We start from the raw sequence: 24,455 nt of genomic DNA, 5'->3' as shown, positions 1-24,455 counted from the left end.
CGTCCTGTCGAACATCCTGGGACTGCAGAGCCTCAGGCGGTGGTGCCAGAACAGGATACTGACGCATGCCTGCCGTACGCACGCGTCGTGACCACCTGATGCACGTCTAGCCTTGGTGTTGTGGACAGTTCGGGTATGATTGCATCGTCCATAGTTGGCTGTAGCGGAGCGCTGCCACGAGGCATACGCCCGACGTCCAGGCCCCATGATGATGATGATGATGAAGATGATGATGATGTCGATACCTATGTTTCATTATGGTGATTCTCGCTGAGCTGTGCCGCCCGAGATATTAATGGCTGCCCGGCATGCTGCCAGCTGCATTGCACAGGTGATTGACGGCACGGCAGCAGGCCGGCATCAGCGCCACCAGAGTCGACGACGACAGCACGATGTCCAGCGGCCAGCGCCCAGCCGGTGGAGCGCTGTTCCCATTGCAGCACGATGCGGCAGGTGATGGTCGGACCGCTGGTCCGGACACGGCCTTGAGCGCATCGGCACAGAATGCCGGAGATGACCCCAGCCGCACTGCTGCCAGTGCAGCACTGTCGCCACGAGAAGCCGGCAGCGGCGAGCCGCAGGATGACGAAGGGGAGACTGCAAAAGCTGCAGGAAGCCCAGCCGGGCGAGGAGGCGGCCACGGCGGGCCACTGGCGATGGCTGCGGCTGTGTCAGAGCTGGGTGCCGCGGCGTTCTCCAGCTACCGCCCCCCGGACCCCGGCCAAGCGCCCACGAGCCGTGTGCAGGTGCCGCTGCGAGCCGCAGACCTCCAAGGTACGTCCAGAGCGGCAGTGCGATCAACGCGGCGTGCATACACGATGGTCCGGCGCTCGGAGGGACGTCGTCCTGCTGCACTCCTCGACCCCCCCCTCTGGCGGCCCGTGCCCTCTTCTCCTGCTGTCCAGCTGTTCCGCCTGGTATTGCTCACACAGGCAAGCTGCGCTGCAAGTAGCACAGCATACGCCTCCTCGCAGCGTAGCTATCCATGTCGCTATCGGCCCAGAACACAGGCGCTGGGCAGGGGCCTCGGAGCCGATCATTTGTGACCCACATACGCCATGGTCGCTGGCTCACACCAACTTCTCGTTGTGGTGTCGGCTTGGCAGCCCGTGCGTCCATCCCAGCAATCACGTGCCGCAGTGGCTATGGCTGTGTTTTTTTATTTGGTTAGGGCGTAGGTCAGGTGTGGCCTGCCAGGGCAGTGTTGATCTTGAATCGCCCGGGGACGCACCGGCAATATTATGGGGCAACAGTCGTAAACGGGGCGCCTGCGGCCGGCCCCAGGCAGACCGCAGAGGGGTGGAGGGCAAGCTGCATTCAAGTGTGGGATGCCGTACGCTCTGAGTCGCTATCTGCAATGCCGCGCAGGGTACTTTGCATCCAGCAGTGACGATGAGGACAGCAGTGAGGACGGGGACGGGCCGCAGACCGCCGCAGGCCCGGAGGCGCATGCCCCGGTGGAGGGCGACCCTCGTACTGGCGGCAACAGCAGCGATGACCGGAAGAGGAGGAAGAAGAAGGCCGAGAAGAAGAGAGAAAAGGACCGCCGGTCCCCGAAGAAAGAGTAAGACTGACAGAGGCCAAGCTTGCCTATGAAGGCCAGCCAACGGTGTTTGGTTCTTTGTCCCGGGGGCCTGCAGCCACACTGGCCGCCGTTCCACGTGCCCTGACGTACGCTGTGTTCTGTGTGTCGGGTCTCCAGGTCAAGGAAACGGAAGCGAGACCATAGTAAACACAGCCACAAGGAGCACCGGTCAAGGCACAGCCGGCAACGCCAAGACGCTGATAAGGTGCGCTTGCTTTCACGGGCGCATGGCTGTCGATCCCTGCGTGTGCACGACGCTCCTTGTGCTACCTGCCAAGCCACTGCATGCTGGCGCATGCTTCCACACACACACACACACACACACACACAAATACATGGGAAGATAGACAGGCATGCAGAGAGTTGCCAGGGAAAGAAGTCTGGAAACGGGAATGAGACTTCATCCTCCTGATCCCTGCTTTCTAGTGGCCTAGCTACAGCCAATAAGTGCCTGGTGCGTCGATTCCTGGAGTAACCAAGTCCCCCCCCCCCCCCCCTGGGCCCCTGGGCACCCGTCGATTCGGCTGGATGACGCCTCCCCCTCTCTACCGGCCACCCGCTGTTTTCCATCACCTCTGCGTTTGCTTCCCGATGGCACTCTCGAGTTATCGACCCGGCTTGGCGGCTGTCAGCGTGGTTCAGCGGAGGAGAGCCCTGTTTTTTGCTGATGCTTAGGTGCGGGAGCTGGAGCGGAAGCACCACCGCACCGCCGCTGGGGAAGCAGCGGCCGGCGGGGCCAGCGGTGGAGCCGGCGGCTCTGAGCCATACTTGTTCGACAGCCACGGGGACAAGGACAACCTCGCATACGACAGCCTCTACCGAGCCCAGACCCCGTCGTACCATCTGTATACCGCCCGCGGTGGCGGCAGCCAGCCGAGGAGGGCAGCTCCCAGGTAATCATGTCCTAGAGTCTGCTGCTGCTGCTGCTGCTGCTGCAGATTGAGGATACGGTCGTATCAGAGGCCGTCGAAAGGTGCACCCAGTGACGTAAATGTATGGACTGTCTCCGGACTGCGGGTAAACGTCTACTATTGGGTCGCAGGCATTGACAGCCACAGACAGCGCAGTCGATCCCTGCCACCTCGAAAGGCAGGCACAGCCGGGCTGTTGACTGCATATGTCAGGCACACCCACGCACGGGCAGGCAGAAGTTCAAACATAGAACTATATTACCGGTTGATAGATCCACGTGATGGCAGACAGTGTGCCGTTAAGATAGGCCGGTAGAGAGCCGGCCTCCTGTCTCACACCCGCCTCCCAGGCCACCGCATTTCAGGGCTACGCCAGTGAGGCAGCAGCCATTTTTTTACGGCGGCGCGCTCCGCGGAGCCCACAGCGGCACCCCACTTGTCCTTCTGTATGGCAGTCCCGCTGCCAACAGCCCGCTGCTAGGCGTCACTGCTGCTATCAGGAAATGAGCCGGCACGGCATCATGTCTTCAAAGTATAGTGCTGACACACAGGACGCGCACTGCCCCACCCCACCCCGCCCCGCAACGCAGGCGGCCCGGGGGCGGACTCGAAGACTTGGGCATGGCCGCGGGTGCTACAAGCAAAGACAAGCGCTATTTCTCTGCCTCTCAGGTGGTCCCCCCCCCCCCTCCCCGTGGGCTCTTCCGTGGCAGTGTCTTCCCAGAGCCCTCTCCCCCCTTCCTCCGGCCGCCCTGTGAAAAGCATCGATTTTTCACCGGCATGGCTTCATCTGGAAGACGGATGTCGTGAGTTTGCCGATCCATACTTGGCATGAGCGCTGACCGATACACCGCCGGAGCCATCACCACCGGCAGAGGCCTCCAGCACCACGTTGCATGGCGGTACCTACATTGTTTCCCGTCTGTCCTGGTTGGCCAACACAACTTCCCTGTTGTTGTCAGGCAAGGCGAGAGCGCGACAGGAGCAGTGTCCGCACCAGGTTCCACTCTAACGAGAGGAGCAGCGGTGGCGGCGGCGGCTCCCGTTCCGAGGGACGTCACCTGAACCGGAGCTCCCGCCCTCTCTTGAGCAGTGTTGGCTTGGATGCGGAGGCGGGCGACCGCCGGCTCCAGCTGCCGCTGCCGGCAGTCATTCCTCTGGAGCAGAGCTCCGACGGTAAGTGAGGAAGAGCATGCACTCGCGGGGCGGCACAGAATTTTCATGGCGGCGCCCTCTGTGGCCGCGGGGGAGGGGCCAGAGCGGGACGTGTCAGGAAGGCACGCAGGCAGTTGTTCGGAGGGCACGGCCTGACAGACAGGTGTGAGACTCGCGTCTGGACACGCTGGACGGTTGGATGGATGGACGGGGCAAGAGATGGAGACTAGGAACATGAAAGACGGGAACAGAGCAGTGAACTTCGGAGTGGTGCACCGCGAGAGTTGCGATCGACGTGACCAGGCAGGCAGACCGACAGCCACACACACACACACACACACACACACACGGATGGATGGACAGACCGACGCAGGCAGGCAGACTGATGGACGGACGGACAAGCAGACAGACAGACGGATGGATGGATGGATGGATGGATGGATGGATGGACAGACCCACACAGGCGCGCAAGTCGAGGGAGACCCAGACAGAGCGCGTAGGGTGGGGGGGGGGGGGGGGGTTATAGACAGATGGTGGAAGTAACAGAAGTACAGATTGATGGCCGAGTACGTCCAAGAATGATGCAGTTGCTAGGCAGCGCAGCGATGAGATAGATATAGACAGACGGGGCGAATGACGCACAGGACAAGGCAGACCTGGACCGCCGTCGGACGGGGACGGAGGAAGGCACAGAGGAAGGGATGGCCGCGCGGCCAAAATGGGAACGGTGCAGGCCGGCCGGAGGGCACAGGCGGCCAACACGAACGTCCATCGCCAGTAACGGCATGGCTGCGTGGCGCCCATATGCATGCATGACTGCAGCTGTGGATGCGTCATGAAGAAACTTCCCACAGCTCCTCTGTGCCCCCTCCAGCCCACGTGAAGATTGGCACTGTAGTCTTGCGCACTGGGTCAGCCTAAGGCACTGCGTGCCAAACGCCTCTGACTCGATGTTTGTGCTGCTCCCCTGTCACGATAATTTTGTTATCGCACGCAGGTGCAGGGAATGAGCCTGGCGGCAGGCCAGGGCCCGGAACTCCGGGAGCCCAGGCCGTAATGGAGAGCGTGGAGGAGTACATCCGCAGGCGGACCCGGGAGTTCAACGAGGCGGTCCGCGAGGAGCCCTGGAATCTGCAGACATGGCTGGACTACGCTGCCTTCCAGGACCAAGCAGTGACGCTACGCCAGACTCGGAAGGTGCGTACTGTATGCAAATGGGCTGCAAGATCAGACGCCGCCCGACCTGTTGCTAGGCATGCATAGCTCTGCTGCATGAGTTGGTGTGACGGTGTGTATCGGCAACGCACCCACCAGTTGTTGGCCGCCTCCATGCCAGGGCGTCCCACCTGAAGCTATCCACGGCACGGCTACACCGGCCTGGCTCTCTTTCTCGCTCGCTTGCACGGCTCTGGCCCTCCCTAGCTAGCTCTCGCCCGGACTCTATCTGCCTGCCAAGTCCTGCCTGTGCGTCCATGACACCAATGCACAGCCGTTGATATGTGCGGCTTTGCAGCTCCACTTGGTGGAGGTGGCTGTGGCAGAGAAAAAGCTGTCCATCCTGGAGAAGGCTCTGCAGCACATCCCTTCATCTGAGAAGCTGCTGCTCGTCTTCATGGATGCCATGAGCGTCATGGCCACGAAGCCCCAGATGCTCACCAGGTGGATGCCGGCTGGCCTTGACTCTGGCCTGAATTGTGTCGTGCGCCTGTCTGGCCGCGAGGTGCCTTCACAGAGCGGTATTCAATGGACCACACAGTCGCTGTCTTGCATCACTCCAAGCTGTGGGTATCTGTGGGTGCATGAGAGGACGTAGAGAGCCCAGACGTGATGTATTCACCTGCCGCGTGGCTGCAGCCAATGCCGTGCAAGCGCGAACCCTCACCCAGCCTGGCACCCCTCCCCCCCGTCCTGCCGCCAGGGCCTTTGCCCCCTGTCCCTGTGTATTGTCATGACGGCCAGAGCGAGAGGGAGGGAGGGACACAGACAGACAGACAGACAGACAGACAGAGGTGCATGCCCAAAAGTTCACACCCACGGGAAGATTTGGACGGCCCCATACCGCACACCGGCATGTATGCTGCACACACACACACACACACACACACACAGCAGCAGCAGCAGTCGCCGCTTTGCTACACAACAGTGAGGCATACTGTGAGGCATCATCCCCGTGTGCAGGACGCTGTGGGAGGGATCGAATGTGATCTCGTGTCACCTCTTATCGATAGACAGTGTCATAGGCATTCACACCGCACCGACCTCTGATTCTTTCGCTTCACGGCCGATTGGGTCTCAGGTTGACCCTCGCTGCCTCGCCGGATGTCTCGCCCTTCCCAGGGACCCCAGCATCATGCCACCCTCCCCCCCCCCCCCCCCCCAACCCTTCCACTACCACCACCACCGGCCACCACGGCTGCGCGCGCGACGATCTTGCACCCAGCGCCTTCCCGGCTATCGCGAACCCGTCATCATAGCAATGACCGTCCCCACTCTTGATAATCAGCAACCCGCCGCCATCACCGCCAGGCCGGTGCCTCGACCCCTGCCAGGAGCAGCTAGCAGCATATACTTTGTCACTGTTGCAGCGGGCACCTCCCTCGGTTGTTTGCTTAATTGCCAACCGTCAACGGTCCCGGTTTCCTTGCCGGCTTGCGGATCCTCAGCCCCTCAGCGACTCGCCTCATCGCCGGCGTGCAGGTGGCAGCGGCTCCTTCATCGGGATGGCGCCGCGATGCCGGGGCTTTGGGAGCGGTACCTGCAGCTGGAGCGGGGCAGCTGCTCTGACTTCCGTCTTGCCAAGCTAACTGATGCATACGTCGAGGCCATCGGGGCTATTGGAGGACAGGTTGCCCGCTTCAGGCGAGAAGAAGCTCCGCACGGCGAGCTGCTCAAGGTGGGACTCGACCTCCGGGCCCCGCCCCGCCCGACCCCGCTCGCCGGCCCTCCCCTCCCCAGGGCCCTTTGCAGTTGCACCCCCCACCCACCCACCCACCCACCCACACACACACACACACACACACCCACACAGCACACCCCCCCCCCCTCGCTACTACTTTTCACTTCCCGGCGGCAGCAGATCCCTCCATGCGCCTCTGCAGAAGACAGCTCCCAGCAGACCAGCTTGCCCCAACCCGGCTCACCTCCCACCGGCTCCCCACGTCCTCGCGGCCTGAGCAGGCCTTGGTGCACATAGACCAGGGGGCAGGATGTACGCATGCAAGCCATCAGAGCCCGGCACGCCCCATGGCAATGATTATCGCCGATTGAACTTGCGTGATGCTGCATGCACGGCTGCTCTGATATGGCGCGCCGGCATGTTTGCCGCAGATCGAGGAGGCTCGCGTTGGCTTTGTGCTCCAGGCCATACAGGCGTGGCTACAGAGCGGCTACACAGAGCGCGGGGTGGCGACGATCCAGGCAGCCCTGGAGTTCTCTGTCTTTTCTCCTCCTTTCCCGCCTAGCATGGGGACGGACAGCGCAAAGGCCGCTGAGTTCAAGGACTTTTGGCGGAGCGGAGCTCCGCGGATCGGCGATGAGGGAGGGCGCGGCTGGAGCCGCTGGGCGGAGGGGCTGTTCCTTGGCGGCCAACAGGTCCGGGCCGGGAGCGCCACCCCAGGGCCGGCTGGGGCCTGCCTCGGTCGCAGGGCAGCGGCAGCAACAGGGCATCAGAGGGGGCGTGGGGCTGGGAGGGAAGGAAAGAGAATTACGGAGGGTGGGGGGGAGCGTGGCTCAAGGGCGGGACGAGGAGCCGGGAGGCAGTGCAATGGGGGGGGGGGTGCGTGGGACTAGCAAGCGATCCGGAGAGGGGGTGTGAAACAGTGGTGGCGGCGGTGGATAGAACTAGGAAATAGGGCCACATGCGCCACCGCAGCAATGAACAGGGCACAGAGATGGTAGCGTGTGTGTGGCCGCAGGGGGGCGGGGGGAGCCTTCTTTAGGCATTTGTGCTTCAACTGAAAGCCTGGCGCCACATGCTGTGTACTGCCGCCCTGTCACGACATCGCCCCAACAGGCGGCAGCGGATGAAGAGGTCAAGCTGGCAGCCGCTGAATCGGAAGATGACCTCGAGGGGGGCGGAGGCGGCGGGGGATGGTCGGAATGGAGGGACCTTGCCCCTGCCCAAGGCTCCCTCGAGGCTACACCAGAGGAAGGTGCGTGCGCCGGCCGCGCCTACGAGCCCTGGCGGTCCACTGGCCTTCTCACCGTTATCGTTGTCTGACTGCACATGCGGCGTGCATGAATAGACAGTTCACGGAACGCAGCGCCGGGCGTCGTCGATCTCCTGTATCAATCATATTTGGGTCATTGTCGTCTTTGCTGACACCACAGTCGATGATATCTCTCGCGTGAAAGGGCATGGGGGAATGTTCATGGAAACGCAGCCCAAAGCGACCGGTGGATTCGGTAGGTGGAACGACCCGGCCTTGCCCGATCCGACTGACTGCTGCTGTGTGGGGGCCGCGGTCAAGGTGCGGCCGGAGAGGAGGAGCCCGGCGCCGGCGGCAAGGCAACGAAGGACAAGGCAGAAGGGCCTGAGGAAGATCAGCCGCAGGAGCCGGAGGAGGAGGAGGAGACGGAGGAGGAGCTGATGGCAAGGTATTTCCGGTGGCCGCTGTCTGGCAGCGACCCGCAGCGCATGTGCTGGCTGGCTCCCGCCCCATGGCCTACGGGATGTTGTGTGGTCGGTCTTTCGGGCTAGACAGCCGGCCGCTCGTGCTGAAGCTGGACCCGGCCACGTCTGTTTGCACATCACGGCATGGCCTCCGCTTCTAACCGTGTCTCCTATGTACGAGGCTTTCTGCCAATTCTGTCGATTGGATCGTCCCACGACGACCGATCGGAAAGGAAGTGAGTGGGGATTCGCCAGGGGAGAAAGAGGACCCCGCGACATCGGCTCAAAGGGAGAGGATCGTAAGACGAGGCGCAACTGGAGCAGGCGGTCGGGGACAGCTGGCGTCTGGGGACAGGCGGTCGGGGACATGATCGGCGGTCGGGGACACGCGTGATCTGGGGACAGGCGGTCGCGGGGACGTAGGCGTCTGGGGACAGGCGCGCGCGGGGGCGGGGACGTAGGCGTCTGGGGACAGGCGGTCGGGGACACGCGTCTGGGGACAGGCGGTCGGGGACAAGCGTCTGGGGACAGGCGGTCGAGGACAGGCGTCTAGGGACAGGCGGTCGGGGGTACAGGCGTCTGGGGACAGGCGGTCGGGGACACGCGTCTGGGGACAGGCGGTCGGGGACAGGCGTACGTCTGGGGACAGGCGGTCGGGGACAGGCGTACGTCTGGGGACAGGCGGTCGGGGACAGGCGTCTGGCCGGGGACACGCGTCTGGGGACAGGCGGTCGGCCGGGACACGCGTAGCTGGGCACAGGCGGTCGGGGACGTCACGCGAAGCTGGGGACAGGCGGTCGAGGACAGGCGTCTGGGGACAGGCGGTCGGGGACAGGCGTCTGGGGACAGGCGCGGTAGGGGACAGGCGTCTGGGGACACATGGGCGGTCGGGGACAGGCGGTCGGGGACATGGGCGTCTGGGGACAGGCGGTCGGGGACATGGGCGTATACGTCTGGGGACAGGCGGTCGGGGACAGGCGTCCATGGGGACAGGCGGTCGGGGACAGTACGCGTCTGGGGACAGGCGGTCGGGGACACGCGTCTGGGGACATGGGCGGTCGAGGACAGGCGTCTGGGGACAGGCGGTCGGGGACAGGCGTCTGGGGACAGGATGGAGGCCATGGGAGTACTGATCCCTGCTTGCATCACCGTGTGCTGCCCAGGTTGGGGATGAAGCTTGAGGCTGGCCTGGGGGCGGGGATGGGCGAGGATGCGGCCATCAGCCCCGCGGCCCTGGCCAACTGGGTGGAGGAGGAGGTGCGGCGGAGCACGACCCAGTGGCACCCCATCGCCACGGCCGCCGGCGACAGGGACGGCGGAGGTGTGGCCCCTTGTTGTGTTGCTCTGTGAGATGTATTGTGTCATCGTTGAGTGGAATCATGTGGGATGTGGCACCGCGGGAGTTTGATCCTCAGGCCCGAACTGAGATAGGCCGGGCCGGAGGGAAGAATTGCAGGTATGGAAGTGGCCGCGGCTTCATGAGATTCAATAACGACGGAGCGATCGACAGCCCCCTGCGGGTGCGGGGGGGCGGGGAGGGGAGGGGGGGGTTCAGAGACCGACAGGCAGACCGGCAGACAGGGACGGAGGGAGGGAAGGAGGGAGGGTGAAGGGGAACTCAGTAGCCTGCGGATCACGGCACCGCTGCTATAGTTGTGAGAATGAAGTGAAGCCTCGCAATACAACGTCGCAAGAATCGGGCGCCTGACGGCCAGAGAAGGTCCTGTCGTAGTTAGCGGCAGTGCATGACGGCCTAAGTGAAGATAGGCGTTGTGAGGCCGGGTGAGGGCGACGGGGAGGCCGCGCGCGGTGACGGTCTGCAAGTAGTGGCCAGGACGGGATGGAGGCGGTGACTGTCTCTTGGGCTGCGCTGTGTGTCAGGGGCGGAGGCGGAAGGCGAGGAGGAGGTGGACGCTGAACGGTTGGTGGAGCTGGACGACATGAGGAGCTTCCTGTTCTCGCTGGACCACTGCCTGGAGATGAGGGAGCAGCTGGCGCTGGGTTGCTGTAAGCTGTTGGGTGCGCCACTTGGGCGTGGGCTGTGCTCCAACAGCAGGATTGCCTGTCTTTTGGTGCGCCATGCCTCCATGCCTCCCTCTGCCATATGCCCGGCCCTACGACCTTCCAGCCCTCGCGAACCTGGGGGGGGGGGGGGGGGGGGAATTTCCTGGCTCTGCCCTCTCCACCTCTTCTCTCCCCTGCCCTGCCCTGCCCTCCCTTCCACCCTCCGGAGCCGCCATCACCAGCATCGTCATCGTTCTCATCAACAGACTCTCCATCTCCCAGCCCTCCCTCCCTCGACGCTCCTCGGTCTCACTTCTGCCCTGTCGCCTCCCCCAACACCCTGGCTGCGGTGCTCCGCTCCACGCTCCCCCCCCCCCCCCCCCCCCCCGCAGCGCTGCCACCACATCCGCGTCTTGATGTCTCTCCGTGTTTTGCGTTAGAGGGCAGCCGTCAGCATGCATAGATAGCAACCCCCCTTGCCCCCGCACCCGCCGGTGCCCTCGCTGTCTGATCACAGTACCCCACCTGCTGGCCCGGTGATTGCCGCACAGGACTCGACGTCAGACAGCTTCTCGGCGTCGGACTGTAAGGCACTGACAGCCACGCTCGCAGACGTGGCAGAGGCCGGACTTGACTCGGACGGCTGGCGGCAGATGGCATGGCTGCTGCCGCCTGGCCTTGAAAGCTGCTTCGTTAACGTGAGACGCCCTGCCTTCCCTTCTCTGAATGTCCCGCATCCTCTCCTTCCGGCCCCTCTTCCGTGTCTTTCGCCGTCCTTCCCGGGGGGCGGCCTCTCCAGCTTCTTAGCCCTCTTCAGCCCAGGCTGGCGTTGTAAACAGCAGCCGACTCCCCAAGAACAAAACAGCTATCTGGCTGCAAGTACTGGTGCCCTGCCACACCTTCCTGCTCCCTAACTGTTGGTATGCTAATGCCCTGACGACGGACAGCCTGAAGCCGGGCCTCCTTGGGAGAGAGACGTCGGCGGCGGCGGAGGTGCCTGGTGGGAGGCCGACAGCAGCCGGCGCGACTTCCTCCGCCGTCTCCTCCGGCTGCTGGTGACAGGGCCGATGAGTGGGCAGCCCGCCCTTGCCCGCGCTCTCTTCCGCCTGGAGGCTGCGAGCGGCGGTGGAAAGGACAGCGCCAAGGCCATCCTCGCGGACAGGCGGGACGACCTCGTGCTGTGGGGGGCGTACGCGGAGGTGGAGGCTGAGAACAAGCGTTTCAAGGCAAGGATCCGGCCAGGCCAGGCTGCCTATCAGGCTGTCCGCATGCTTTTGGCAATTCCCGCCAGCAGTGAGTGAGGCGGGCATGAGGCAGGAGAGGGGAGGGGAGGGGAGGGGAGGAGAGAGGAGGGGAGACGGACTGGCAGATGAGGAGGCAGGCCGACAGACAGAGGTGGGGAGGAAGGGCGAGGGGAAACGCTCGAGGGGCAGATAGACAGTGCGACCGACACACAGACAGAGCAAGCGGTTCGGCCTTGCACCTGCGCGGCAGGTCACAGACGCTCAGCGCTTGACGTTGGGCAGACCCCTGCTCGGTTCGTGGACGTAATGTGGCAGCAGGCAAAGGCTTATGGGAGGTGACGACACCGCAGGCTGTCCCCTGAAAGGTCCACCACTGGTACAGAGGACTCCGGACTGAGTATTCCTGCCTCCGCTCCCCGGCCCGCAGTCTGCCAGAAAGGTCTATGGGGCAGCCATGGCGTCGGTCACCAGCTCGGACCGAATGCCAGCAGCGGCGCTCGCCCTCGGAAGGGCGGAGCTCGAGCTGAAGCACTCTGCGGGCTCCCACTCGGGTTCCGTGGCAGCCCTGAGAGCGCTGGTCTGGCTGGGTGCCGGGACCGAGGAGGGTGCTGAAGGGGAGCTCGAGTATGCTGCGGTCGCTGATGCCCGCCGGGGCTTCCAGGACATGCTGCCACAGGCCCTTCAGACCAATGGCGGCAGGTGAGGCGGCCGAAAAGCAAAGCCTCTCTTGGGCTTGCAATGCTTGTCGGAATCTTGGGCGGTAAAAGGAAGTGTGGGGGCGGGGTGTGGGGAGTGCCTCGCTGGAGGGCGAGGCGGGAGGGAGGTGAGAGGCAGAGAGGGTTGATGTGAGGGAGGGCCGCCAACACTGGAAATCATTGAGACTTCATCAGAGTACAGAGCATCGAGGGGGCGGGAAGGGGGGGGGGAGGAGGGGGGGGGGGGCACCCCCACGAGGGAAGGCACACTTAAGGGGTTGGCAAGTGGCCTGTGGCACAGCCGCCACTGAGGATGGTGAGAGGTGGGGGCTGACACGCTGGGGAATGGTGAGCCCGGAATCATGGGTGAAATGGTGGAGAAGAGAAAAGAATAGAGGTTGGGGAGGTACGAAGGCGGTGCGGGTCCAGGCGGCGGGCAGGATGGCTCACAGCACAGCACGGACGCGGCGACGACATTAAGAGTGGGAGGAGAGGGAGGCAGGCGGCGAGGAGGAAGGGGGCTCTGCACCAGACGGCAGCAGGAGACGTTGCCAAGGAAGCCGGGGACGGCTGCCGCGACCCGGGGGCGGGAGCGTCGTCTTCAGACCGCCCTTGTGGCCAATGCTCTTCTTGGAGCACCCCCGAGCACCACCGCTGTTATCAGCGCTTCTCGTGTTTGCCGCGGCCTCAGGGCTCCGCCAGAAGCCCGGTCGAGTAGCGGTCGGCTTGCAGCTCGGGTCTCGGCGGTCACTTCTGTGCACCTTGTGCCCCTCACAGGCTTGACCACTCCTCGAGCTCCGTCATCAAGGCCGCACTGCTTTTTGAGGCCCTGGCGCCGGCGGCCATCCAGCCCAGCCAGGGGCCTGAAGCGGCGGCCAGCGATGCCTCTGGCGGGCTGTCGCCTGGGATGGCAGCCGCTGCTGCGATCTTCAACGCCGCGGTTGAGTCGGTCAACCCTTCCACGCGGCGGATGAGTGTGTACCACGAGGAGCTGCAGGCACGAAGCCCCCGGTCCCTGCCCCTGCCCCCTCTCACGCTCCAAACACACACACACACACACACACACACACACACACCACCTCGCTCTTGTAGCTGCTTCCCACAGCCGGCCCTCCACCATAGCCTCCTCGAGGCAGGAGCTCACCGCCGCTGTCTGGATCCATGCATTCTCTCAGCATGCCTACGAATGAGAATGCCTCGCCGTCAGCAAGCAAGACAGGGCCGTTGCGGAACCAAAGCTGCTGCCCCTCCGCGTCTCCTCCCCTCCTCCTCCAGGCGCTCTGCACCCCTTCCGCTCACACCCGTACCCTCGAGTGACCCCAGTCAGCCCATCCCCGCACCGTCCTTCCCTGCTATACCTATTCCCTGTCTTCAGAGCCCTCGTCTCCGGCCTCTTTCTTTCGTCCTGGGACCCTCCCGAGACCCAAATCCGTTCCTCTCGCTGGATCCCTGTCTCACCGATCCCAGGCACTCGTAGCCGCCCCTCCCAACTCAAGTCCCCCCCCCCCCCTCCCCGCCCCCCGCTGGCTGCCTTCCACCATTACCCCACACACACACAATCCGGAGGACCAAGAGTGTCCTGCCCAGGCACAGCGCAGGCATTCACATACACTTACCGCCTCGCCACACGCGGCTGGCACGTACTCCTGTCATGTGTTCCCCTCTCGTGCAGGCATTCTTCGCGAGGCTCATCACTTTCCCGGTGCGAGTCGCCTACCTGACCACAGAGGGACACAACGGAAGCAGCAGCAACGACCACGGCCTGCGTGTGTCGCCCTGGGCCGCCAAGAACGCCGTCCGCCGCGTCCTGCAGGACTTCCCAGGCTCGGCGGAGGTGCTGTCCATCTGGGTCCAGCTGCACTCCCGCATGCATCACCTCTCGGCCCTGCGTGCCACCATCACTGACATCGCAGCCGGCCGAACGTCCGGTGGGGCCGAGCTTGCCGGCGGGGCGCCGCTGCTGTGGGCCCTCCTGCTCCGTGTGGAGAGTCGCCGCCCCGGAGGCCGACACCGGGTGCACGGCGCACTGGAGAACTGCCTGGCGTCGAGCAGCAGCCTCAGGTGCGCCCCGTAGCCTCCGGCCCGCTGCCTGCTACAGCGATGAAGGTCGGCTGCTTGAAGGCCTCATCGCGATGGCGTGTGTTTTCCCACGGCCGCCCCTCCTTTGCTGCGTCGGGTCCTCAGCTGTGTGGCAGCTCTGAGACTGGTCTTGGCTGAGGCTTGGGCAACGGCCGGTCGCGGGACAATCCGGCAGCGCATGGGTGTGTGTGTTGTGTGCGGAGGCGGAGGTGAAGAGAGGCGAGGGGAGGGGAGGAGCGGCGGTGAAGAGAAATTGCCGAGCAGCGGCGGGACGGGGAATACGGGAAGCCAGGGGCTCTGTTTCCTTTCCCCTCACGGGGAGGGGGAGCCGGTCAGAGAGCTCCTGTAGCCGGCGGCGGAGACGGCTGGGGCCAGTTGGCTCGGTTGGCTCGGCGGAGTCAAGCCTGCACGCCCACCCCGTAATACGGGCGTCAGCTGCATATCCTTCCCCCGCACGTCCGATTGTCTCGACGCTGGATAGGGCCAATGCACGGTGGCCTTGATTCCATGGACGACTGCAGCTAGGCCGGCCTCGAGCTTTTCCGTCTCGGCGCCAAACTGTCTGCTGTTCATGTAGAGAAAGGGGAGGCGGGGGCGGCGTGTGGCCGGACTAGAGGCCGTTGTCTTTACACTCTTGCCCTCATGCACGACACTCACGGGTCGATCAGCCTCACATTTGGGTCTGGGGTACGAATCGGATCCTTAGCTGTCTTGAGAGGAAGGGGCGGCCATGGCCACCGGTGCTCAGTCCATCAGGCACTGGTCTCGACTGCCGCGGATGTGTGCGACTGTTTGCAGCGGCCGCCGACACCGATCGAAGGAACGCCTCGGCTGCGGCCCGTGACGTGGGTACTCTTAGGGCCTGGGGCCCCTACTGCCCCTCCCTTCACAAGCTTCACCTCAGTCCCCCTCCTGCCACGTTCTGCTGTTGGCCCATCCGTTGCTGACGAGGCGCTGCGCGGGTCGATGAAACCCAAGGTGGGGAGGGGAAGGGGACAGGTGGTGCTGGCATGCAGCAGGGCTGCAGGGCAAGGCCGTCGCGCTGCACCGCCGAGCTCCGCCCGAAGCCAAGAGCTGTGTGTGACACCCAGCCATTCTTGCGAACCGACGGTCTCCCCCACAGCAGAAATGCTCATCCTCACTCCAGCCCCCGGCCGTTGTGCCATGCACGCACCGCGCCGTTCCCTCCCCTTCCCCCGCCCTCCCCAGGGTTTATCGTGCTGCCCACCCACTCTCAGCGTCCGCTTCCGTCGTGACTGTGCAGGTCGTGCCCGGTGCTCTGGCGGATCTATCTGGCGCACCACTTGGCAGCCGGGCAGCTCGACCACGCCCACCGCGTCTTCCTGCGTGCCATCCACGAGTGCCCGTCCTCAAAGGTCACCCCACAGAGCCACTTCTTGCACCCCGCGTCCCGCATCCCCCTCCCCCTCCCACTCCCACTCTGTACAGCGTGCCCTCCCTCGACGGCGTCTCCTTGCCGCCGCACGCTGCCCCCGTCCCCTGCAATCTGTTCCTCTCCCTGCAGCCATGCAGCTCGGCCTGCACGCCAAAACGAATCGGTCGTTTTGGACGTGGCAGCCGCGCTCCAGTCTGCACACTCTTCTCTTGGCTCCTTTTGCCTTCTCCTTTTAGTCTGCAGCCTGCCGGCCGGCCCTCTGCCTGCCTGCCTGCCCGCCGGTCCCCTCGTCTGCCGGTCTGCTGCCTCCCTGCTGTCTCTCTGTCTGCCCATCTGCGTGTCAGTCCATCACCCGTGTTTGGCTCAGCACCGGCCGGCGGTGCTGCAGGCGCTATGGCTGGACGGCTTTGCCGGCCTTCGCCGTCACCTGAACCCGCGAGAGACCGGAGAGCTGCTTGAGATCTGCCGCGACAAGGAGGTCTTCCTCAGAACCGACATCTTCGAGATGCTCCTTGCAGAGATGGACTCTGACGCCGGCTAGCGGGCGGATCCTCACCGCGATCGACTGATGGCCGGTAGAAGAATCCAAGCGCATAATATCCATCACGGCATGAGTGAGGAAGAGATCTCGCAACCGGCCGTCGTGAATTGTACTGTGGGCCCGAGGTTAAGGACAGCTATAAGATGATAGGGCAGGAGGGGGCCGCTGCCAGTGTTGCGCGAACGCGGATCTGTGCTGCCGCCCCGAGACATCGCCGCGGTCACTGTACGACATGGCGGCTGCCCCCCCCCCCCCCCCCCTCGTTCTGCGTGGACCAGCAGTGGATAGCTGTGCAGCTGTCGCGTGCAGTCAATGCGCGAGGGGTCAAAGGAGGCCGGGAAGGGCAGCCTGATAGGCCGCCGGAGGGCGGCTGCGGCTTCCCTGCATGTGGTCGCAGGGCCGAAAGCAGCAAACTGCGACGGGGTTGCTGGGCCGAGTTTTGGAACCCTGAGCTGTGGCGCCCTGCGAATGGCCCATGACAGCAACACCCCCACCCCACCCCCCCCCCCCCCCCCGGGCCGGGGCCCGGCCAAGCTAGGCTTGAACTTGCCCTGGAAGACTGCCCCCCCCGCCCCCGACACACACAGCGACACGCGCACAACCCACACGAGGCGCGGTGGCTTGTGTGTGCTTGTAACTGGGTGGAGTGATACCGGAGACCCGCGTTTTGAGAGGCCGCACTACAGTGGGACCCTGATCTGGCTGGAAGACGGTGGCACCGGCAAACACACGGGACCGTTCATACACCGGTCCACGGCTCTGCCCTCATCACTGCACCGCAGCTCATAATAAATGTGATCGACGGGACCCCGGGAGGCCGGGCTCCCCCATAAAGGAATTCGTTTCCTGGAACCACCCACCAGCGCCACCGGCAGCCGCCCCACCCGCCCGTCCGCTGCGCACAGACTTGGGTGGTGGATGTGGAAGCAACAGTGTTATTGCATGTGCTATCTATCGGTGTACGAACACTGCTGACGTGTCACCAGCCTCTGCACCTAAGTGCGACAAGCCGCTCCCAGTCTACAATAGCCGCAACAAAGGCTCCAGCGCGCCCCTGCGGTGCTGTGAGCTCTGCACTTCCGCCACGGGCCGGAGCTGCTGTGTACTGTAGTTGCCTCAGCCCTGGGCCGAGGGGCAGTGTCCAGCAGCTTCCGGCTCCCACCCTCCGGCCCTCGGAGCGAGCCTCATGGAGTCGTCCAAAAATCCTCAGGGCACCGGATGGTAAGAAGTTACGCCGGGCTTCAGAAGGAAAATGTTATCAACGCCGCACGTGTGACCGTGCCCCCGCCCGCCCCCCCCCCTGAGGGTGGACAGGGCCTCGTTCTCTTTCTATGATTCTCTGAGAGAAAGGGAGGAGACGCCCCGCCCGCGCCCGGCGGCTAACGGTTGTTGTGACCTCTGGGCGCGGTCAATCACACGCCCGGCCGCCAGGGCTCGACCTCGACGCACTCCACGGTGTTCATGTCAGGGTCCCGGAAGAAGATGGCCGGCCGCCCCGACTTGCTGGCGGTGTACTCGATCCCAGCGCCGTCCAGCTTGCCGGTGATGGCCTCAACAGACTCGACGCCCACGCAGAAGTGGCGGTCCCGCCCTCCATGGGCCGGCCTTCCTTCCAGAGGATCTGGGTTGGGGAGCTCCATGAGGTGGATCATCTCCGGGCCTATCCACAGCCACGCTCCCGCGTAGGGCAGCTTGTCATGCGGGCGCTCCTCGTTGACACTGAGCCCTGGAAACAGCAGCCAGAGCACAGACGATCGAGCGTCAGCTGGCATCGTTCTGTTTGCGGGGCCCAGCAGAAGGCTGTGAGCACGGGGGCGAGTGCGATTGCGAGAGGCCGCGGGTGGTCGCAACGCACGAAACGCCCCGTTCCTCTTCTGTGTCGGTTTCCTTTACTCGCGAGTGATCCATCATACGCATCGTAACGCTCGGCCCCTTCTCGTGGCTTCCCGGTCCCCCGTGCCTATCAGCAATTTCCCTTGTCCCAGGCGCCTGCACTGCCGCTCCACTCCACTCCACTCCACTCAAGCCTTCCCTCAAGCTCGTCCGCTTGCAGCCAACCGCAGCCAACGGCATGCACCCCTTTCGTCCGCACCATAGCCAGGAGAAGGCAGGGGATTTTGCCAGAACGGCGTGCGCTTCCCCGTGCCAGGGGAGGAGTGGGGGCGGCACGGGGATGGAGAAGGAGTCCGGCTATGATTACCAAGGACGCCACAGTAGAATTCCATGGAGCGGGCGAGGTCGCTGACGATGATAGCCACGTGGTGGACGCCCTTGAAGCCGAGGGATCCTGCAAGGCGGAGGGCGCCGGCCCGTGCAACATAGATGTGCGTTAAGGAGGGCGCTTTTGACAGAGCAGTGAAGGTGAAGGGCCTCCGCATTCTGACATGTGACCTGCGGGCGTGGGCGGGGGCGGGACAGGGCGGAATGACGGAGCTCATGGGGAGGGGAGGCACCCACCCTGCTTCGAGGCCTTGGGGGAAGACACCGCGTTCAGGAGAGGCTTGTTGCGGTGGGTCTGAGCTGGGGTGTCAAACCAGCTGCCCGGCCCAGGCAGGCGGTAGGCTGCGCAAGGACCTGCCAGCTGAAGGCGCGGATTGGGTGCTTGCCTGCGGGCAGAGGGTAATTACGGTGGAGGGGCAACCGCAGGGGGTAGGTCAGGCTAGAGGAGCTCTCTATCAAGCACAGTACTGCACCGCAGGGGGAGATCTCCCCGGCCCGGGGGGGGGGGGGGGGGGGGGGGGCGCAGGGAGTGCTCACGGCGCTGCACAGAGTACTAAGAGGAGCGTAGGGCGCATGGAGCCATTTCAGGCATGCGGTGTGCTGTGACTGCTGCTGCTGCCCCTGCCCTGCATGCGCTGCTGCTGCTCGATGTCCAAGGAGAGTAGCCACAGCTGCGCCACAAGGCCAGCCTGCTCCCCCTGAGCCCAACTGGTAGATGACCGACGCTGCCATGCCTGCTCTCAGGCCTCGTGGAGACCGCAGCCTGACCACTCCCTCTATCCCAACTCCGCCTCACATTCAGGCTCCCTCTCTCCCACGAATGAACCCCCCCCCCCCCCCCACACACACACACACACAGATGCACACACACGCACAGCCTATGCCGTTTCTTGGACATATTGGTCATGTCTCCAAGCTAGGCTCGGCCACCCAACGCATGAATGCTTCACGGACTTCGATCGAGCCTCTCACCAACTCACTAACGGTGACCTCCAGAGCTTTGCACGGAATCCTGCCACTACCGCCACAGCCATCCAGGTATATATAGGAATTCTGCGAGAGAGCTGTCGAGTCGCGATCGGTCGGGTTTGACTCGAGCGACAGGACGGAGCTGGTGCTGCCGAAGTCTCTCAGCCTTTTGCGATAGGACTTATCATACCCTGTCCGGGCCGGATGAAGGGAGGCAAGATGACACTCCAGTGCTGCAGGGTCCACCAGCAGCTCTGATCGGACACAGGTACACTACATGTGCTGCGACACGGACTGTCGCCCCGACTTGTACCTCCGACCGGCAGGCAATGGGCTTGCGTGTGCTCCAGGCCGTACCTCATCCCAGTGGTCGCGGGGTGCGAGAGAGCAGGACGCGACGGGCTGATGCGGCCAGGGCCGGGCGCAGGCGTTGCTGCAGAGGCCGGGACCGCGGCCGCTGTGGTAGTGTGAGCTGAAGCTGGTCTCCGCAGCATTCTGGTGGTCGCGTAGCTTGGCTGCGGGTCAGTGTGCCTGCCGTTGGGTTTCCCAGGTCTGATCGCCCTGGTTGCTACAGTATAGACAGGTGAGCCGGTCCAGAAAACGGGCTCCGATGTGTCTTCTGGGGGTGTCCTTTGATAGTTGGCTATCGATTGGCGAGTATACAAACGCGTACACGGCCTGCGAGGCTGGGGCACGATTAGCACTGGAAGCGGCTCTCGATCTGACAAAAGATCATCAGCAGATCGAGGCCGCCAGGGATACCGACGTCCGACACAGGAGACACACCCATGTACAGTCAGCGTGCATGTAGGTAGGGCCGTAGGGGCTATGTACACCCCGCCCGGGCCGGGTGTATGCCGAATTGCCGATTGCCGGGAACCTCTGGAGCCACTCACTGACTGGCGATGTGCCGAGTTTCGAAATCATGTGTCGCTCTCTCTAGAGAGGTAGCTGGGTAGGGTAGTGCCCAAGCTGGCTAGGGGTACGTATGAGTACTCGTACTCGTACTCGTAGTTGCCTACCCAGTACCCGCACCCAGGGTAGGGTGTGATAGGTGCACAAGCCAGAATGCAGCCGCACCAGGAGGAATGCAGCCGCACAGCTCCAGAAAACAGGGGGGCACCCGGGCGGTGCTATGGCAGTAGGTACCCAGGGTAGGGTACCTACTGCGGCCATAGTTAGGCCTAGCAGGGTACCTACGAGTCACTACTGCAGCTTACTCGTACGAGAATGGGGGTATAGACCACTTTGCGCTAGGTAGGTATATAGATAACGGATGGTAGGTAGGTACGTATAGGTACGTGCCTCCCTGCGCGTATATATACAGGGTGTCAACTTCGTACTCGTACTAGTACTGTTAGGGCACCAGGAGCAGGCCGGGATCGAGAGGGAGTCCTTTTCACCCACCCCGGCCGGTGGCCGGGTTGGGAGGCCGGGAGGGAGCTTGGCGCACGAAATTATAAAGTAGAACCAGGAGGAAACTCCTGGTAGAACGTACGTAGGGGTAGGGTACGAGTGGGTAGGTACGTACGTACGTATATGTATATTGTTGTATGTACGAGTTATACAGAGAGAGAGAGAGAGAGAGAGAGAGAGAGATTAAAGCCTGGCGCCGCCAGATTTGTACAAGGGACATCAAGGTTTGTACGAGTATTATACACTGTTATACACCCTGTTATACACTGTTATACACCCTGCACACATGCATGTGTGGACATGTCGATCCACGGTGTCGATCGATATATATATCGATGGATATCGAGTGGGTTGGATGTGGGGCAAAACAGGTGGGTTTGTGTACCGCTCCCACCACTTTTGCCCCCCTTTCGTTCGAATGAATCGTACTTCATATACATATTGTATGTAAACAAATACAACAGTGTAACTTCATATACTGTAAACAAGTACAACAACGTTCCCTGTCCATTTTCGAATTTTTGAAGGAGTGGCAGTCGCAGGCCGCAGTCTCGGCCCACGACTAAGTCGAGGGCCATGAATACGAAAAGCATTGCAACAGGTGCGCACGAGAGACAGCTACTACAGACTTGCCGTGCCCATCGCCAACACAATGGAGATGAGCGATCCTATGCACGCCGGGGAATCGCACGAGGGAGGGGCCCAGGGCCGGCTCGAGAATGGTTGTGGTGTTAACGGGAAGCGGCCGGAGGGCGCAGACTCGGAGATGGTTGATGCGGGTGTGGGCGAGCAAGAGGCGAGGAAGCGGAAGCACAGGGCTTTGGATCCGAGCGATGCGAGTACCAGGTGGATGTGGCTGCAGAACAAGAAAAAGTCAATCAAAACCATGTTAAGCACCCTGCATGATAAGGGTGGTGTCGAGTGGTACCTCGTGACCTACGATCGAATGAACTACAAGGTGACGGCGGAGAACTCGCCGGGACTGCAACTGTGGGCGGAAACGGTGAAAGCAGCAGAAAAGGCGCCGATTGCATACGAGTGCCAGGAGGATACGAAGAGGATGCAGGAGGCCCTGAAGCGCACATTCCCGAAATATCAGCCGTTGGAATTCAAGAACATCCCCGGCGGGGAGCGGGTGCAGAGGCGAGTGGTCCGGCTGCTGTGCCAGATGGCACTTCCGGATCGTGGGAGTCCTGCCTTCCTAGCGCGGACCACAACTGCGGAATTGCGGGGGATGTTCCAGCCGTCGACTGGGAGATCGTACGAGAGCTGGCCAGAGGACCTCCCGCTTCTGGATATCAAGGATATGACCCTTCCGGACATGGAACGGGTTGCCAAATGGGCTCTACGGTTCGAGGGGTCCCACGACACAAGAGGCCTCGTGGATCGTCTAACGGACAAACGAGTTTTTCGGTGTGATGCCACAGAATCACTGACCCAGGATGGCCATCGCGAGCTAGCTCTTCGACTAGTTCAGGCAGCGATCGGGGAAGGAACGCAAAAAGGTATGTCAAAACATACACCCGGTTCCCGAGCAGCTATGTGTAGTCCTGACTGCCCCCACCCCCCCCCCCCACAGCCTTGCAAAACACACTCACTCGCTCGCTCGCTCGCTCACGCCCCACCTGGCCACCCCATCCCCACTTCTAGATCAGTCCAAGCAGCCGGATCAGAAGCAGCTGTGCAATGATCATGGGGCTACAGTTACCCCAGAAATGCTAGTTGGACTTCTCCATGGAGCGAACGGCAGCAAGATCATGGACCTCATGCTTCTTACAAAAGAAGGTACGCTCACAGCTCACAACTGCACGCTGATTGCCGAGATGTAGGGACAACATGCTGACACCATCGTATGCTATTGTTGTTGTGTGCAGAGTTGGGAAAGCTGACTTTTCAGAGCCTCGAGGCCCTAGTGGAGTTGTTTTCCACTGGCGCTCACCTTGGACACACATTGGCTGTGCTGGAAGCAAGTGTGGTGGATGCCAAAGAAAAGGCGAAATCAAGGGGCCCCATGAAAAAGAAGGTCCTGGAAAGGCTTCTTCATCTCCAGAGGGAGCTGCAACAGGCATATGTAGATCTGCGTGAAGGTGCGTCTTAGTGTGTTGCGTGTTTAGCACTTGTGGTGAACATGCCTGATTTTACTCACCTGTTCTGCGCTGGCTGTAGGCGAGCATGGAGCGACGGCATTGTACCTTCCCAATGACCCCCAACAGGAGGCCATGGACATGGCTTTGCAGCTAGTGGCTCGAGTTGAGGTGGAGACAGAGACAGATCCAGGTGAACCCCTCCCCCCAACTTTCTTCCTTTGGAAATATGTGCAGCCATACTTTGGAAATATGTGCAGCCATACTTTGGAAATATGTGCAGCCATACTTTGGAAATATGTGCAGCCATACTTTGAGAATATGTGCAGCCATACTTTGGAAATATGTACAGCCATACTTTGGAAATATGTACAGCCATACTTTGGAAATATGTGCAGCCATACTTTGAGAATATGTGCAGCCATACTTTGAGAATATGGGCTGCCATATATACACACTGACAGTTTCCATCCCAACTGCCCCGCCACCCACCCAGTTTCCTGTGTCCTGGAGCTCATGATACCTACCAAAGGGGGGGCGGATCAAGCAGCTCAACAAGCAGGAGTTGTGGAGCTTAACTCTGTCCCAATGGGGGACCCACCTGGCCTCGTCCATGCCCTGCCAGCTGCTAGTCCGCATACGGGTGCCTCAGTTGGGGCCCCATCACCATCTCAACTAACAACAGTTCAAGAACCCGGCACTTTTGTCAAGATGAGGACTGCACTTTCCCCTGAGGACTGGCTCCAGCTCGCTGAGGACGGTGTTGAGATAATTCGATACAAGGTACTCCCCTGGATAAATGCTGCCTTGGAGAACAGCCCATGCACACTACCACCTGTTGGCAGAGCAAAAGCTAAAGCGTTTGCACGCATTGTCATGCAATGGTTGTGTGGCCATCTCATGAGGGTTGGGGCCCCATGCATGACGCCTTGGCAAGTTGCGTTCATGAAATACTTTCTTTACAATTCTAAAGCACAAGAAACCTAGAAGTGACTTCAGCTCTGTAAGTGCCACTTTGTAAAACATGCTGTTTCTACTACGCTCTAGAAATGCAACACACATGTGTCGACACATGCATAGAACAGACAGGGAGGACAGACGGCACAAAAGGGAGCCTTTTCACAAGGTCAGATGAGCATTGCTATAGGTGGGCAGACACATCGCTATGGGCGGGTGGCTGCATGGTCATATGCATCAACGCTAGGGGGGGTGGTCACATGCGTCTACGTTGTGCGTCAGACACATGCATAGAACAGACAGGGAGGACAGACGGCACAAAAGGGAGCCTTTTTACAAGGTCAGATGAGCATCGCTATAGGTGGGCAGACACATCGCTATGGGCGGGTGGTCATATGCATCAACGCTAGGGGGGGTGGTCACATACGTCTACGTTGTGCGTCACACAGCGCACACACATACATGAGCAGTCTCGACGGTAAAATCACTCTTTTACATTCCTATCTCTAACAACAGGCTCCAGTTGGGCTCTAGTTCATGGGTGGGCAGCAGCTACGCTGTGGGTGGGGGGGAAGCAGCTATGGGTG

General features: G+C 62.2%; 3 protein-coding genes across 3 annotated transcripts; 2 read left to right on the top strand and 1 right to left on the bottom strand.

The window, feature by feature from the left end:
• The first annotated feature begins 392 nt into the window (after positions 1-392).
• On the top strand, positions 393-11,568 carry LOC142356276 (uncharacterized). The gene is made up of 16 exons (XM_075408223.1): positions 393-774; positions 1,369-1,564; positions 1,703-1,790; positions 2,261-2,478; positions 3,087-3,168; positions 3,459-3,672; positions 4,649-4,848; positions 5,165-5,310; positions 6,349-6,544; positions 6,979-7,242; positions 7,664-7,802; positions 8,121-8,247; positions 9,427-9,584; positions 10,145-10,335; positions 10,819-10,965; positions 11,215-11,568. The coding sequence occupies exons 1-16, from the start codon at positions 393-395 to the stop codon at positions 11,566-11,568; spliced, it is 3,102 nt and encodes a 1,033-aa protein (XP_075264338.1).
• Positions 11,569-11,965: 397 nt separating this feature from the next.
• Positions 11,966-16,404, top strand: LOC142356275 (uncharacterized). The gene is made up of 5 exons (XM_075408222.1): positions 11,966-12,210; positions 12,984-13,203; positions 13,879-14,267; positions 15,550-15,661; positions 16,070-16,404. The coding sequence occupies exons 1-5, from the start codon at positions 11,966-11,968 to the stop codon at positions 16,220-16,222; spliced, it is 1,119 nt and encodes a 372-aa protein (XP_075264337.1). The 3' UTR covers positions 16,223-16,404.
• Positions 16,405-17,519: 1,115 nt separating this feature from the next.
• LOC142356274 (uncharacterized) lies at positions 17,520-20,338 on the bottom strand. Its single transcript, XM_075408220.1, has 5 exons — positions 20,206-20,338; positions 19,769-20,132; positions 18,680-18,828; positions 18,423-18,509; positions 17,520-17,948 (listed from the first exon to the last, which is right to left on the bottom strand). Exons 1-5 carry the CDS (start codon positions 20,336-20,338, stop codon positions 17,635-17,637), a joined length of 1,047 nt encoding a protein of 348 aa, XP_075264335.1. The 3' UTR covers positions 17,520-17,634.
• Positions 20,339-24,455: the final 4,117 nt, after the last annotated feature.

The sequence above is a fragment of the Convolutriloba macropyga genome, unplaced genomic scaffold (assembly GCF_964194025.1).
Source record: "Convolutriloba macropyga unplaced genomic scaffold, txConMacr16.3 SCAFFOLD_1447, whole genome shotgun sequence".
Taxonomy (NCBI): Eukaryota; Metazoa; Xenacoelomorpha; order Acoela; family Convolutidae; genus Convolutriloba; species Convolutriloba macropyga.
This window is presented reverse-complemented; position numbering and strand designations above follow the sequence as displayed.

Bases quoted from the DNA above. Each gene is read 5' to 3' on its own strand.
- LOC142356276 (XM_075408223.1), top strand. From the start codon at position 393: ATGTCCAGCGGCCAGCGCCCAGCCGGTGGAGCGCTGTTCCCATTGCAG. The intron at 1,565-1,702 runs GTAAGACTGACA...TCGGGTCTCCAG, and splicing joins CGCCGGTCCCCGAAGAAAGA to GTCAAGGAAACGGAAGCGAG. The intron at 10,336-10,818 runs GTGCGCCATGCC...ATTGCCGCACAG, and splicing joins GCAGGATTGCCTGTCTTTTG to GACTCGACGTCAGACAGCTT.
- LOC142356274 (XM_075408220.1), bottom strand. From the start codon at position 20,338: ATGATTTCGAAACTCGGCACATCGCCAGTCAGTGAGTGGCTCCAGAGG. The intron at 20,133-20,205 runs GTACATGGGTGT...ATCTTTTGTCAG, and splicing joins TACCTACATGCACGCTGACT to ATCGAGAGCCGCTTCCAGTG. The intron at 18,510-18,679 runs GTGGGTGCCTCC...TCCGCCTTGCAG, and splicing joins CCCCAAGGCCTCGAAGCAGG to GATCCCTCGGCTTCAAGGGC.
- LOC142356275 (XM_075408222.1), top strand. From the start codon at position 11,966: ATGGCGTCGGTCACCAGCTCGGACCGAATGCCAGCAGCGGCGCTCGCC. The intron at 13,204-13,878 runs GCACGAAGCCCC...CCTCTCGTGCAG, and splicing joins TGTACCACGAGGAGCTGCAG to GCATTCTTCGCGAGGCTCAT. The intron at 14,268-15,549 runs GTGCGCCCCGTA...GTGACTGTGCAG, and splicing joins GCGTCGAGCAGCAGCCTCAG to GTCGTGCCCGGTGCTCTGGC.